Here is a 15,561-nt window from a genome sequence, read left to right as displayed (position 1 = left end):
TTATCTGTCCTGAAACATCCAACATTCAGCTTCATTGGATGTCCACGAGGTCTACCCCCTCTCTCCATGACATGCATAATTTTATAAACGTCCATCGTGTCAACTCTTACTTGCCTTTTCTCTAAAGTCCCAAATGCCACAGCCAGGGCCAGATTTAGGTTTGATGAGGCCCTAAGCTACTGAAAGTCATGGGGCCCTATATATGCCCAGCTGTCCTTTGTCAACAACAAATTGTCGCTGTTTTTTGTGTTGAATTTATGCTATATGGTAATTTATGGACCTAATAGGTATCTAAAGCCATTTGCACATAGCAAAATATATATTTTATCAAAGTAATTGTTGAACTTATCTTATATTTTGGAAATGTACATCCAGGGTTTTTTCTCCTTTAAATTTTTTGGGGGGGCCCCAAGAGAGTGGGGCCCTAAGCTATAGCTTGGTTAGCTTATACATAAATCCGGCACTTGGCACAGCCTTTCTTTGTACGAAAGTCGCTCCTTCCCCTTGCTCATTTTGTTTTTTTCCTTTTCTGGACTGCCCATAATAATCTTCGGCAGCAGCACGAAATCCCTGCAACTGCAAACTCTGAAGATTCACAGAGTTCTCCGGCAAGATTCCATAGTACTCTCACTTCATAGAATCATAGAGTTGGAAGAGGAACCTCAGAGTTCATCTATTCCAACCCCCCTCAATGCTGGATCTGCAGTGCTGGACCTTGCAACTGCAGCATCCTTGGCTGCCTTTGCTTACTCCTCCAGCAGAGGTGGGGAGCTTTTAGAGCCTGGCTGTTGTTGTTTTTAAATTCCATTTAGCTTTGCAATCTTCACTTTTATGCATATTGCTCAAGGCTGAGAAGATTGAGATTTAGAAGGTGGTGGTACAACCTTTTATTTTTAGCTTGGGTGAGCTATGAGCATTTCAGCTTCCATACGTGGGGCTTGATATGCTTGTCATCAACACCTTCTGCAACAATTGAGAGATTAGACCTCAGTGAAACAGCTTCATGTCAAGTCAGACTATTTGTCTGTTATCACCCAACATCCTAGAACACAGGAAGCTGCTTTCTCCTGAGTCAGACCATTGGTCCATCCAGCTCAGTATTGCCTACACCCGTGGTTCCCAAACTGTTTGAGGCCACTGCCCCCTTGTTCCCATAAGCTCATCCCCAGTGTGCACTGCCCTATAAAAAGCATTATTCAGAATAGCAGTCTGCATCACCCACTAAGGGAGATAAAACCACAAGAATATTCAAAACAGTAACAATGAATTGCACATTTATTCAAAATCCAATTCAAACTATTTAATTAATTCAAATGTATGAACTTGATTTGGCTGATACCAGTTTTACCTATAACTAGCTGTCTTGTGACGTGTGACGACTCAGAACTGTGAATACAAACAAGCGTGACCGAAGGAAATAGCTTTGAAAGCGATAAGAACAGCAAAATGTTAAATACAAAGCGAGGAAGGTGATTCGCTCTAGGCAGGAAAAAAGCCCTGGATTTGTCTTAACAAAAATGTTTTTAGCAGGCACCGAGAAGAGTACAGTGAAGGCACCTTCTTGATATCAATAGGCAGGGAGTTCCAAAGTGTAGGAGCTACCACACTCAAAGATTGAATTATTACAAATGCAGAACAGGTATTATGTCACACCTGTGACAATGTCAGTTCCAGAGGCAGAGCTAGCTGCTTCCGCACCTGGAGCGGCACACATGCTGTGCACCCGGGGGCGGGGGCATGGGAGCGGGGTGAGCGTCCCAGGGGGGCGGAGCAAGCTGCCCATGGGGGGTGGAGCGAGCCACCCATGGCAAGCTGCTTCCTGGGCAGGGGGGAGGAGTGAGGGAGCTGCACCGCTTTGCCAGCATCCTTCCTCCCTTCCCTCTTCCTTTTGACAGCTGTCAAAACGAAGGGGGAAGGGAGGAAGGCCCCCAGCAAGGTGGCGCAGCTCCGCCCCTTCCCCCAACAGCTTGGGGTAGGCTTGGGAGTCGCGGGCAGGTGGCACGCCAAATGTCACCCCCATCAGTGATGACACCCGGGGCAAACCGCCCCCCGCCCCCCTTTATCTGCCCCTGGTCAGTTCTACCGATCAAAGTAGCTGAATGGGTGTATGAATGGGTAAGGCAGTCTTGTAGGTGAACTCTGGTCCCAAGTCATTAAGGGTTTTATATACTAAAAGTAAGACCTTGAACTTGGCCCAGTAGTAAATTGACAGCCAGCGCAGATCTCTGAGCACTGGCGTGATATGCTGACAGGGCCTCTCTTCTGTCAGCAATCATGCTGCAGCATTTGGCACTAACTGTAGCCTCTGAATCAAGTGCAAGGGAAGCCCCACGTAGAGCATGTTGCAGCAACCCAGAAAGCCTTAAAGACCCAGGGTGCTTCTCTCTCTGCCCTCACCTTGAAGGTCAGCCAGGAATTTCCTATGAGATTTAGAGCTGTAGGACCTCTCCAGTAGGTCTGGTCAAGGGCAGGATTGTGCCCCAAGCTATTTCACAAGACTTCATCTCCCAGCATTCCATAGGGAGGAGAGGTTTCACCAGTTACGCTAGCTTGAAGTGCGGGTGTAGCTTTAATCGAGGAGCGAATGAGGGCCTGAGTCCTGCAGCTGAGGAAAGCGTTTCAACTGCAGAACTAATAAAGGCAGCAATTAGCTTTTGGCAAGGATGCTCAATCAGAGATAATTAGATGAGGGAATTCCTGACTCTATAATTGATACGTCTCTTCAAAGGGGGCAGGACAAGCCATACTTGATGAGAACAATTTGCAGCCAAACCACCAGATTGGCATGAAGGAGGATGAGAGCGCCCAGAAGTGCCATTTTCCCTGTTTCCTACAAGGCAACAAGAAAGAGCAAAAAGCCAGGAATGGCGGACGGGAGTCTATTAGGTGGATTGTCAGCTACATTTTAGGCCAGGGACAGGGCCCCTTCAGCTCTCATTATCCTTGACTGTTGGCCATGATTACGCTGATGCGAGTTGGAGTCCCACAACACCTGGAGAGTGATGTTCCCCCATCCTCCTTATAGGTCCTAAGCCTGTTGTTATCCCAAGAGCTCTTGCCCCTCTGCCTAGCCAGGTATTAGCTATTGTGATGCTATAGAATGCTCTTCAACATTTAATGCTCTCCAACATGCTGTGGGAGAAACGTCAGTGATTACAATGCTCTGTTTTTATTGCTTCTCATGGCCTAGAACTGACCCTGAACCCAGCCCTGAATGAGCTATTAGATGGATGTTAAATGTTTGGGTGAAAAGGCCATCTCTCAGTGGTAGAGTATCTGTTTTGCATGCAGAAGGCTCACAGGTTCAATCCCTGATGGCATCTTCACACAGGGCTAGGAATTTATCCCCTCTGAAGTCCTGGAGATTCGCCTCAAGTTATTGTGGATCATACTAAGCTTGGTAGGCCAAAGGTCTGACTCACTGTAAGACACTGTCCTATGTTCTGTTCAGTGGTACCTCGGGTTAAGTACTTAATTAGTTCCGGAGGTCCGTTCTTAACCTGAAACTGTTCTTAACCTGAAGCACCACTTTAGCTAATGGGGCCTCCTGCTGCTGCAGTGCCGCCAGAGCACGATTTCTGTTCTCATCCTGAAGCAAAGTTCTTAACCTGAAGCACTATTTCTAGGTTAGCGGAGTCTGTAACCTGAAGCGTATGTAACCTGAAGCATATGTAACCCGAGGTACCACTGTACTTTAAAGAGCAAGGATTTCTAAAGCGAGCAGGATAGATATGGACTTACAAGGCTCACCCTTCCTAGGGACTGGTGTAGGAAGGCACAGGTTAATTCTAGGACCTGATCTGCTACCAAGCAGGTTTAGACTAGGGAATCTGGACAGACACATCTAGCTTCAAAATCTACAAAACCAGCAATATTTACAACCAAGAACATCTCCGGGAGACTCTGCTGTCCTCCGCTAATTGATTTTCCTCCCCATCTTGCCACAATAGCCTACTGTAGTTGTTGTTATAACAAACACTCTCTTCCAAAGGAGCCCAGGGCAGCAAAGGTATCAATACTAATATAATTAAAACTTTAAAGTAGCCTTCTAAAAAAACAGTTTTAAATTCCTCCCAGGCAGTCTTTTTCAGTGTTTTCTACAAATTGCTGTGTACTCCAAGTTCCTTCTCAAGAAAATGAGCTTTCTAAATCTGGATCATCTTTATTGTGGTATTGATTGTGCTTTCAGCAAGTTAATAACCTCTCAGGAAATGGGGACTGCCTTTTGCATACTCAGAAACCACTCAAGGCAGGACTCAGTGATTGACAGCAGAGAAAATGCTGACCCCCTGAGTGAGATGTAGGCTGGAGACAGATCAATAGTTTTGCACTTTCTTTACCCCCCCCCCCCAGGAAGTTGAAGGGGGTAGGATCTTTCACTTGGGAGACAGACCCTCCAAATGTCACCTCTCTTTGTGGCATATATAGGGGGATATTACAACCTCTCCTTACCTTCGGGAGCCATTAGTGCCCCTGTGACATCACAGCAGCCATTTCTCCAATCCCAACCCTCATCTCAAACCTGTTTGCATAACAAGCAACTAACACACCTACAGTATTGTTGGAGGGACTGCTCTGCTTAACACGGACTGGTGCAATGGGTCAAAAATACATTGAGAACATACAAATGTGAGCAATAGTCAAAAGAGCTACACCATCTCTGTGCCAGCCAGCTGGTGGGCATTTTGTTCATTACAAAACAATTAGTGCCAAGAAATATCTATGCTATTGCCAGGGCCACAGATTCCTCAAACTATATTTCTCTTGCTGCGAGGGAAATAGACTAACAAAGCTGACTGAAACTGGTTCGCAGGGAGAGGGAGGGGAAAGCAGAGCACCTGCTTTGCAACACAAAGTTCCCGTGTTTGATTTACGGCATCTCCAGGTAGGGCTGTGATGGGAAAGACTCATCTGAAACCCTGCAGAGCTGCTGCCAGTCAGTGTTGATAGTACTGAGCCAGAGGGACCAAAGGTCTGAATTGGTATAAGGCAGCTATTTGTGTTCTTGTGTTCCTAAACTTACACTCCACTGGTGCCATTCCCCATCTGTTGCCTCTTCATAGATCCCCAGATAGACTGGAGATGTTATTTCAGGTTCATTTTGTTCATGAAGAAGAGGGATTGGGGAAATGTAAGGAACATGGGTGGCGCTGTGGGTTAAACCACAGAGCCTAGGACTTGCCAATCAGAAGGTCAGCAGTTCGAATCCCCGTGACGGGGTGAGCTCCCGTTGCTCGGTCCCTGCTCCTGCCAACCTAGCAGTTCAAGAGCACATCAAAGTGCAAGTAGATAAATAGGTATCGCTCTGGCAGGAAGGTAAATGGCGTTTCCGTGCGCTGCTCTGGTTCGCCAGAAGTGGCTTAGACATGCAGGCCACATGACCTGGAAGCTGTACACCGGCTCCCTCGGCCAATAAAGCGAGATGAGCGCCACAACCCCAGAGTCGGTCCCTTTACCTTTAAGGAACATGGAGGCCCTACGATGAGCAGGCTTAGAAAGGCAGCTGGGGCAACAGCACTGCAGCCTCTGATTAATTCATGCCAGCAAAGTGCTTTAAAGAGCTTGCCAGAAATAGTGAGCCTTTAAACAAAGGAGCAAGCAGGCTTCCAGCTTGAAAATCAGGGGAGGATGTGCGTCCTGGCAGAGTAAATGCAAAGAATGTTCTGAAGGCGAAGCAAACTTTTCCTTGTGTGCTGGCATAGTACTGGATTGTTCTTGTTCTTGTTTTTATTATGTATTTTGTGTTCATATATTTTGATTTTATGTTGTGAACTGCCCTGAGACCTGCAGGTATAGGGCAGTATACAAATAACAACAATAGATGGGAAAGTGCCCTGGGCAGCAATCCCGGGCATTGAAAAGCCTGTCCCAGTGAAATATCAGAGGGTGAGTTGCATCCACACACCCCTCTTTGCTTATTGGCATCTGTCCAGAAGCTCATCCAAGTGACCTGTTAGTTGACCATTTCATCCAGCTTTGCTTGTGCAGAGTTTACACAGAGGTTTGGCTACATCTGGTCTTTATTAAGCATTCATTCTCGGGGGGGGGGGTGTTGAGAGGATATTCCAGGTAATTTAGGTTTGCACAATTGTTTTAATTAAAAAATATTGATATACTGCTATTTTTTTTAAAAAAAGCCAGAGCAGTTTACAACAATTGTACATAAAACCATGCAATGAAAATATATATTCAAAAAGTTAAAATCAGAAATCAGCCAGCTACTGTAGAAGGATACATCTTAATTGCCTGCATAGTAGAATAGGAAAGTTATCAGCAGGCCTTTAAAAGTTGAAACAGAAGACACCTGCTGAATCTCCATTGTCAGGGTGTTCCACAGGACTGGGCAGATGACACTAAAGGCTCGATTTCTTCTTGTTGTCAGATGAGCCTCCCCATTTCTGGGAATGATCAGAGATGCTTCTGCAGATTATCTCAGTGATTGAGCTGAGATATAAGGCTTCAGGTGGTCACTGGTGTACCCTAGACCTATGTTGTCCAGGGCTTTGCAAATTAAGACAAGGACTCTTAACCTGGCTCAGTAGTAGATGGGCAGCCAGGGTCAGCCAGATACCACTGCATTCTACATCAGCTGCAGCTTCTGAACCAGGTCCAAGGGCAGCCCCAAGTAGAGAGCATTGCAGTAATCCAGGATTGAAGTTGCCAACGTATGGATTACAGTGGTGAGGTTAAGTGTAATCATAAAGTGGGTTAAAGTACCCAGTTGCCATAGCATAACAAAACCTCTTTTAAAAAAAGAATTGGGCTTTCTGCAGTTTGGAAAAATGACAAGGAAATGCACTAGAAAGTATGGGATGGATGGGAGGGAGCCTTAATGGGAAGACATATAAATACCTCATAGGCCAATCCAGATGAATGCTCTATATATCTGTCATCTGGGGAAACCCTATCAATTTCTGCACCAAGTTAACCAATTTATCTGCAAAAAAAGGAAAACCATGATGAGATCTATAGAAACTTGATTTTTAAAAAAAAAAATATTAATGGAAGCAGAGATTCCAGGACAATGAATTTTGCACTAAGGAAACATTCAGTATTTATTCTAATGTAGAATCTCAAACATACACACAACCCTGGTAATACTCCTAAAGGTCAGAACATCAGAATCCCTGACCTATTATTATTTTTTAAACAACTTTTTACCAATAGAACTCTCAGCAGAGAATCTCCCTTGCAGCACAACCTATTTTTAATTCATTGCTTTTTAAAACTCCCCGAGGGATTTAAGATTAATGTGACAATGCATGAGTCACTCTTGCTGAAAGCTAAAGTCAGTTAAAAATACAAGTTTACAAAGCTAAAAATAATAATTAAAAAAAAACTGAAAATCCGATGACAACCCAGAACACAGCTTGGTAAACTGTGATTCCATTAGGTTAGTTTTTTAAAAATGGGAATAAATGTTCCCAGTAAAGCCAAATGCTGGCAATATAGATGATGTTACTATAAAGATCAATGGTCCCAAAAGACAAAAAGTTGAAACGATGTCATAATCGGAGTAAACCTATCGAAATAAATAGGCATAACTGACTTAAATCTATTACTTTCAGGGAATCTACCCTGAGAATACTTTAGATGGAGTCACGGCTAAAAGTTTTATTTTGATATCTGGCTTCTTTTTCTTCTTATTATGCATTGATTAAATAATGCAGATAGGGAAGTAAAGGGGGAAAAAGACCACTGAATAGTGTCTGAATTGCCATCACATTTTGCTCTGTTGTTGAATTTTAAAATCCTATCATTTAAAAAATGAGAAAGATTGTGGAATTCCACTTTACAGGCAGATCTGTACCAAAGCTTTGTCGTGGTCGTTGTCCCCCCCCCCCCTTCCACTCTGAGAAAGTTGGTGAGGAAATGTTTGGGATTTCCCACAGATAATGCTTAGAACCATTTCACCAGATTACAGTTCCCAGCATTCTTAGGCAGAAACAATGGCCATGAAAATTATGCAAAACGAAGCTAAGTATGTAGTCCAGATAATGGTTTTTATCTATTTAAAATAATATTTCAACTGCTTTTCATTTCAAGACAAAATCTCAAAGTGGTTTATAGCAAGGAAATAACGCAGCAATAAAATCAGTGAAAAACTCCTTAAAACTTAGCAACATGATCCAGAGGCAATAAAAAAAAAAACCACAAGCATCTGTTGGAGATGCCTGGTCAGAGATGTGTTTTCATTAGACAGTGAAAGTGTTCCACCACTATTGCCTGCTGTATCACCTATGGGCGGGCACTTCAAGGACAAGACAGCCTTTGCCAAAGGCTGCTCTCCAGCTATTTTGGACTACAACTACAGTCGTACCTTAGAAGTCAAACAGAATCCATTCCAGAAGTCTATTCGACTTCCCAAACATTTGGAAACCAAAGCACAGCTTCCTACTGGCTGCAGCAGCTTCCTGCAGCCAATCAGAAGCTGCGGAAGCCCCGTCAGATGTTCAGGTTCCAAAAATAGTTCACAAACCGGAACAGTCACATCCAGGTTTGTGGCGTTCAGGAGCCAAAATATTCAAGAACTAAGCTGTTCAAAAACCAAGGTACAAATGTATGTGGCTGGTGGGAGTTGTCTTCTGAAATAACTGGAGGGCACCAGCTTTACACCACAGAGGAGGCTAGGAGGGCCTCCTTAGAAGATCTTGATGATGGAGTGAGTCTAGCTGTGGGGAAATGTGCCTTCAGGCTACCTTGACCTGAGTTTTTTAGGGCTTTGTATGCCCATGAGCACAGGGACTGATAATACCGTAGTTTGTAAAACTTTATGGAACTGAACAATGCCTTACATGATGAGATTATTTGGGGCTGGAGGTATACTTCTATTCCATGAGGCTTAATCTGGAGGTTCGCATGTCTCTGAATGTCTCCCATCACTTTTGCAGGCTCAGTGTTGGGTAGGATGTGAAAGATGGATGACCACTCTCAAATCACTTTTGGTCCATTGACTGCAAAGTTTTCTTCCCAACCGTACCCTCAGCAGGGAGGCGAACCTGCTAGTTCCCAACAGTTAGGCAACCACCTTGCTGCTCCCAGCAAAGAAGATGACTGGGAAGGCGTAGATGGAAATGAACTGATCTTTGCCTTAGATGATGAGGAAGATGCAACTCCTGACTCACCTGACCACTTTTCTATGTGTGAAGATATTGGGAAACAGGATGAACATCAGGAAGAGTCCACATTCCACATGCCATCCCCTCTGCCGTCTCCTCCTGAACTGGATTTCTTGCCCGCCCTCCCTACTTCCAGTTCACCCAGTTTATCACCCCAGAGATCAACAGGCCTTGTAAACCCTCAAGGCCCCAAGCCATTAATCAACTTAGTGAAATCCCTCTCAACTGAAATTGAGCCCCGGGACGCCTCTTCTCTCAAGCCCCAACCTTTGCTGAGCTTGGTCAAATCCATTTCAACCGAGATTTCCCGCCTGGAGCCAGAGGTGACACAGTCAAAGTCCGACTCCAAGCTCAATGTCCATCGATGGCGGCAGATCACCCATCCCAAGGGCAAAAATGGGGATTCTAGGACGGCTCCCTCCTCCCCCAACATTTCCCCCTCAGAGAGCAAAAGCAGCTTCTTCAAGGCTCAGGAAGCCAAATTTGAGGACACAAAAAGGCGGTTTTCAGAGGCCATGCATGAACCCCTTAGCAGACTCAGCAAAATCATGGGGGATGAGAATAATGTTTCACCAAAACACAGATCCCTACTTTCTGGCAACCACGCCCACGATTCCCCTTCTAGCCACAGCAAGGAGACCATTTTGGAAGACAAGGAGAGCCCCACCCAGGAGACCAATCTGCATGGGGCTGTTCCAGGACAGCCATCTGGGAGGAGTCAAGTGGAGGACTATTGCCCCAGTGAACAGAAATGGGGTCCCTCCTTGAACTGCCAGTATGAAATCTGCTCCTATGGAGATGTCATCCAAGTGGTGGAGGTTGCTGCGGACAAAAGCAGTGGCACGGAGGAAGTGCGGATGCTTCCACCTCTGGACATCCTCCGCCCCACCAAGCCTTGTAGCAGAGTGCCATGCAAAGCGCTTGTCTGCGTCGCCATCTTGGCCTACCACTATTTTGTGCTGCCGCTGCCTCCTTACATCTCAGGCCTCTGCCTTGGCTTGGCATGTGGGTTCATGCTGGGCTTCCTCATTATTCTTCTGATGATGCCAAAGCGTTCCTTGTCTCCACGGAAAAGGCAGACATCTCTAGACCAGCTGCCATCAGAGACGTTGAATCAGCAGCCCCAGGAACCCAACATTCTTAAGGTAGGAGATAGGGGTGTTGGAAGTTGGCCATTGGTCCCATATAGCCTCATAATGTCTACACTGACTAGCAGTGGCTTTCCAGTCTTTTAGCTGGGGAACACTCAGTCCTACTTGGGGATTGAACCTGGGACCATCTGCATGCAAAGTACATTCTCTGCCCCTGAGCTACAGCCCATCCCCAACAAATTGCCCAGTGGAACCAATCTGGGGCAGAATGCTGAAACAAAAACCCTGTCACTGTCATTTGTTTCCAGACATCTCAACTGATATTTTTAAACATTTTATGAAATTATACATAGCTAGCTGTACTGAGCAGGGCAGGTTGACATTTTGACAACAACCTAAGATTCTGACCTTTTCACAAGAAACTATAGCAACCAGAATAACCCAGAGCTTATGAAAAAGAAAAAGAAATGAAAAACACTGGGGTGCCATTTTTCCCCCTGACCAATTGGCCGTGCAGTTGGTTGAAAGGTTTCATATAATGTTTCATTATTTTTTTATGTACCACCCTAAGAACTTTTGGTTTGAAGAGCAGGTTATAAATGGAATGAATCAATCAGTCAGTCAGTCAGTCAGTCAGTCAGTCAGTCAGTCCTAGGCCAGACACTGCCCACTCTTAACAAGAAGCCCTTGGTGGTGGGGTTGGCCAAGATTCCTCAGTGAAGGGGCAGCCATTCTCTACAGCATTCATTCATAGATTTATTTATTGCATTTATAACCCATCTTTCCTCTAATAATCTCAAGCTGCTGTTCAATTTTCTTCCCCATTCCATTTTATCCTCACAACAGCCCTGTGAGGGAGGTTAGGCTGAGAGACCGTAGTTTGCCCAAGGTGACCCAGGGAGATTCATACGGCTGAGTGGGGATTTGAACCCTGCTCTTCTAGATCCTAGCCCAACCTGCATAGCCAGTATGTCAGGTAGAGATAGGCCAGTGAATTCATTTAGGTTTGCATTTGAAGGCAAACCAACCTAATCTGTACTTTCCAAACCAAACCAAAACACAGCCACCCTTTGAAATTTGCACCCCTCTGAATTAGACTGCACTCCAGTCTAAGAATGTGTGCAAAAATGCAAATGCTACGGTAAGGTGTCCTTAAATTTTTTAGTGAAAAAATACATAAAATATTAGGGAAATTTAGTTGCAACAATGTTATATTAGGAGAATTTTCACAAGGACTTAAAATCTTGTATATATTTTTTCTTCATGAAATGATGGGGGTGGGGATGAAATATAGAGTTGTATGTAGTGCTCAGAACATTTATTGAAATTAATAAATTAGTGATTTCCAATAACTTCAGTGGGTCTGCTCTGAGTAGGATCAGCCCTAGAGTACAACAACCCTGACAGGTTTATCCATCTTTAACGTCAGGGCAATGAAGGGAAAAGAAGACAACCGTTCTCTTTCCTCCACCCCACACCTCCATTGCTGCTCCCACTGATTAAGTTATCTGAGGGGAGCAGTTTGCCATTTGTGGAGGGCATCAGAAAAAATGGGTGGGTGGGTTTCCTCAAGCTTCATATTGGCTCTGATTAAAGTCCCCAGGTAATTCAGATAATTTCCATGTTAGCCTGACACCAACTGGGGAGAGTATACCCATCTTTAGCTTCAAGGAGGTGTCGGCCTACTTAAGGCATGAATAATGGTTGCCAAGCAACAAAGGCGGAGGCTTTCATCTCCCATCCTGTTGCTGCGCAGTCTTCATCAGAGGCAATGAGGAGGAAAGTTAAGGAGTTGCTTTAAATTGTTTATAATATTCTGTTTTAGTGCCGTAACCTGACTTGGGACCTTAGGGTGAAGAGCTGGCAGTAAAAAAACAACCCCAATGTTCCCATGCTCCTCTCTCAACATGGATTTGTTCAACACTGAAACAGTTCTCACACACACACACCACTAGGAGAGATAATCCTTCCACTGAGAAGCAAAACTAGGACTATCCCCTTTAATAAATTAGATTAATTGATTAGAAACCTTTTTAATCAACTAAAAAGGCACCCTTGATTAATCCGGCGACACATTATTATTATCATTTTTTTTATTTTGCTGTTAAGGCTGTTACATATTTATTTATATTATTATGCCTTATTATTAAAGCTATTTATTCATTTCTTGTTTTTTGTATGTTGCTTTTCCAAAGGTAGCTCACAACACAGCAGTATTGTTATTAATAATAATTTTAAAAATGCAAATCAATGCATTCTTAGAAAGACAGTCTAAAGGCTAAGGGTTGTCTGCAACTCACTGATTATTCAGGGTAGACCTATGAAAATTTGTGAAGTTTGTCATATCCATTAATCTCAGTGGGTCTTTTCTGAGTAGGACAAACACTGGATACGGCCCTCATTCCTTTCAAAACAGCATCTTAAGAGAGATATTCTTTACTCCCTTCACTTTCATACAGGTGAGAATGCCTCTTTTTAAGGTGGTGTCTTCAGGGATATAGGAAACCTTCCTGGGTTTTTTTCCTGTTTAGACCAGTATTGTCTACAGTAGGAATGGGAAATGTTTTTCAGCCCAAGGGCCACATTCCATCGCGGGTGACCTTCAGGGGGCCGTACACTGGTAGTGGGCGGAACTAGAGTCAAAAGTGGGTGGAGCAATGGCTGTAACTCCGATACCTTTGTACAGTATAGGAGACTGCATTCCATCCACGAAAAAAGTACTTGAGGCTTTGGATGCAGGGCCAGTGAGGAGCCTGCCCTGGGGAGGGTCCCACACGCCAGACAGAAATGGCTGGGGGCCACCCATTTCAGTGGCCCTCCAGGGTCTCAGGGCATTTGCATCACCCGTCACCTACTCCTTTCTTTATCTAGAAATGTCAAGGTTTGATCCCAGGACCTCGTTCAGTATTCAGAATATTTTCTGTTAAGTTGTGAGACTTCCCCTGTACACACACACTATCTAAAGCCAAAAGAAGTATGATTCCCAACCCCATTCCAAAACTATTTTAGTCAGATGCAAGCACATTCATGCAGACTTAACATATTAATTTTTTTTACTTGCTTAAAAGCCATCCTGGTGAGTAAGTAGTAGTTGTTGTTGCTGCTCATTATTATTATTAGTAGTAGTAGTACTTTTATCTATGGGATGTTATCGGGTTGCTGTTTTTATTCTGATTATATATGTTTCCTTTTCTGTGAACAGCCCTGAGACCTCTGGGCATAGGGTGGTATATAAACTTAATAATAATAATAATAATAATAATAATAATAATCTAATTACTGCAATTGTTGCAACAATTTTAAGAAGGCAGCCCTAAGAAAAAAACACACAATTTTATACCAGGAGTTTCCAATGTGGTGCCTTCCAGCCCCAGCCAGCAAGACCAATCGTCAGGTGTGATGGGAGGTGGAGTCCATCCAAAAACATCTGGAGGGCCTCACGTTTGCTACCTCTGTTTTATACTGTGTAGACGGGCTACCTCCCCCACTCTAAACAGAGTTGTTTCTTTCCAGGGGTGGATGAATGAAATGTATTTCTACGATCCAGAGATCTACCACCCATCACTTACCCACTCTGTGTTCGTGACCTTGGAAGACACCAGCATGACACTCTCCTACCCCAAGAGCAACATCCCCCGGCGAGCCACCTTTGAGGAAGAGGACTTCAAGGTGACTTTGGTTAGTCACCGCCATTATGAAATGATTGGCGCAAAGGTGAGACACAGATGGGCAAGGAGCTGAAACTACGGGGGCGGGGGCTCGCTCACAATAGTGGGCTAGCAAACAGCAAGGGGTGGAAGGAAGACTAGGAGCACGTGCTTGGTTACCTGTTGAGTAGCATGCCGTTTGCATTTCATACAAACAAGGCAAAGGCCAAAGTAGAGAACATGAAGAGGAGCCTGCTGGATCAGGCCAATGGCCCAACTAGTTCAGCATCTTGTTCTGACAGTCGCCAACCAGATGCCTATGGGAAACAGGCAAGCAGGACCTGAGCACAAGAGCTCTTCTCCCTTCCTGTGGTTTCCAGCACTGCCAGGCTATTCATGCCAGTTGTTAGCTTCATGATTCATGTAAAATTTTACTGATGCATTTGATTGATGTTTCATTATTTATTGTTATATTGTTGTTGGTTGTGAACCCCTTGGGTACTCTCTGGAGTAAAAGGCAAAAAGAAATAATAATATGGTGTGTGTGTGTGTGTGTGTATATATATATATATATATATATATATATATATTATTAGTTTTCAGTTACAATAATCCAAGAAAAGCCTCATTATAACAATGCCAAATGATAATGCCATTAATAATGCCAATCATTCAAAAACCAAATTATACAATTTAGGTGGCCCCCCACATGCTAGAATTGATGGTTTGATGATTTACTATATTTCTGCATTCCAAAATCTTATAATTTCCATTACACTCCAGTCAGAATAACAAACCCTTATACTGCAACTGCAATTTTAACAACTTCCATTCGCATTAACACATTAAATGATTTATAGCCCCACAGGTGAAGCATTCAAACTCTCTCTTTCTTCTTCTTGTGTGTGGCAATTGTTCTGTCCATGATGTTTCTTCCTGTCCTTGTAATATATTTTGTCTATCTTTTGTCAGTCGTTGCTGTTTTCCATAATGCCTTGAGCGGAGCTAGTGTTCCATTGTTGTTTCAAAAGTTCTCCATGAAATAATATTATGAATAAAACCGTAGTCATCGAATTGTAGAGTTGGAAGAGTCCCAAAGGGTCATCTAGTTCAACTGTCTGCAATGCAGGAACATAAAAACAGTTGATCCCCTAGCCTAGGACATTGGGAGCCAATGTCATGCCTTCCAAATCCTACACAGCTCCCCCCACTCATGACCATAGGTTGTGTTGGCTGGGGCTGATGGGAATTTTAGTCCAGAACATTCGGAGGGCACTGTATTGGCTACCTCTGCCTGAAGCGATATCTTTGCAGCTTGATACTACTGCAGCATATACTGAACAATTGCTAGTATGATTTGCAGAGTTTACACCTTCCCTTGGTGCTCTAGGTCTTCCTCTTCCCACCTGGGCTGGCTCGCAAGAGGATGTGGAACAAGAAATACCCCATCTGCATTCTCCTCCCAGAGCAAGAGGACTTGAGTAGCAAAGGCTCCAGTGAGCATGACTTGGAGCACTCAAGAGAGAAGGCTGTGAAGAGAAGGCTGTCTCCAGTCCAAGAGACCCCTCCAATGCATCCTGCTGAGCCCCAGGAAAAGACTCTCTACCTCTTTGGCAGGACAGGGAGAGATAAGGAGGAATGGTTCCAGCATCTTGCAAGGGCCTCCCGGGCAGAAAGCTGTGAGCAGCGTAACGCCGCCACAGG

The 15,561-nt window shown here is 44.3% G+C and overlaps 1 protein-coding gene across 7 annotated transcripts in view; it reads left to right on the top strand.

Annotated features, from left to right (window-relative positions):
* LOC307202591 (testis-expressed protein 2-like) overlaps positions 1-15,561 on the top strand; it is a 32,179-nt gene that overhangs the window by 6,093 nt on the left and 10,525 nt on the right. For 6 of the 7 annotated variants that reach the window (XR_013832949.1, XM_079952697.1, XM_079952696.1 and 3 more), the window contains 3 exons: positions 8,892-10,264; positions 13,724-13,924; positions 15,248-15,560. Coding sequence is in view for 6 of the 7 variants with exons in the window: in XM_079952697.1 (XP_079808823.1) it covers positions 8,918-10,264; positions 13,724-13,924; positions 15,248-15,560 (1,861 nt within the window). In the remaining variant the exon portion in view is untranslated. Of the gene's footprint in view, positions 1-5,795; positions 5,887-8,891; positions 10,265-13,723; positions 13,925-15,247; position 15,561 lie in introns of those variants that run through there. The other variant, XM_079952698.1, reaches the window with a different exon arrangement.

The sequence above is a fragment of the Podarcis cretensis genome (genome assembly GCF_951804945.1).
Source record: "Podarcis cretensis genome assembly, chromosome: 14".
Classification (NCBI taxonomy): Eukaryota; Metazoa; Chordata; class Lepidosauria; order Squamata; family Lacertidae; genus Podarcis; species Podarcis cretensis.
The sequence above is the reverse complement of the archived record's forward strand: the minus strand, read 5'-3'. Positions and strand labels throughout refer to the sequence as shown.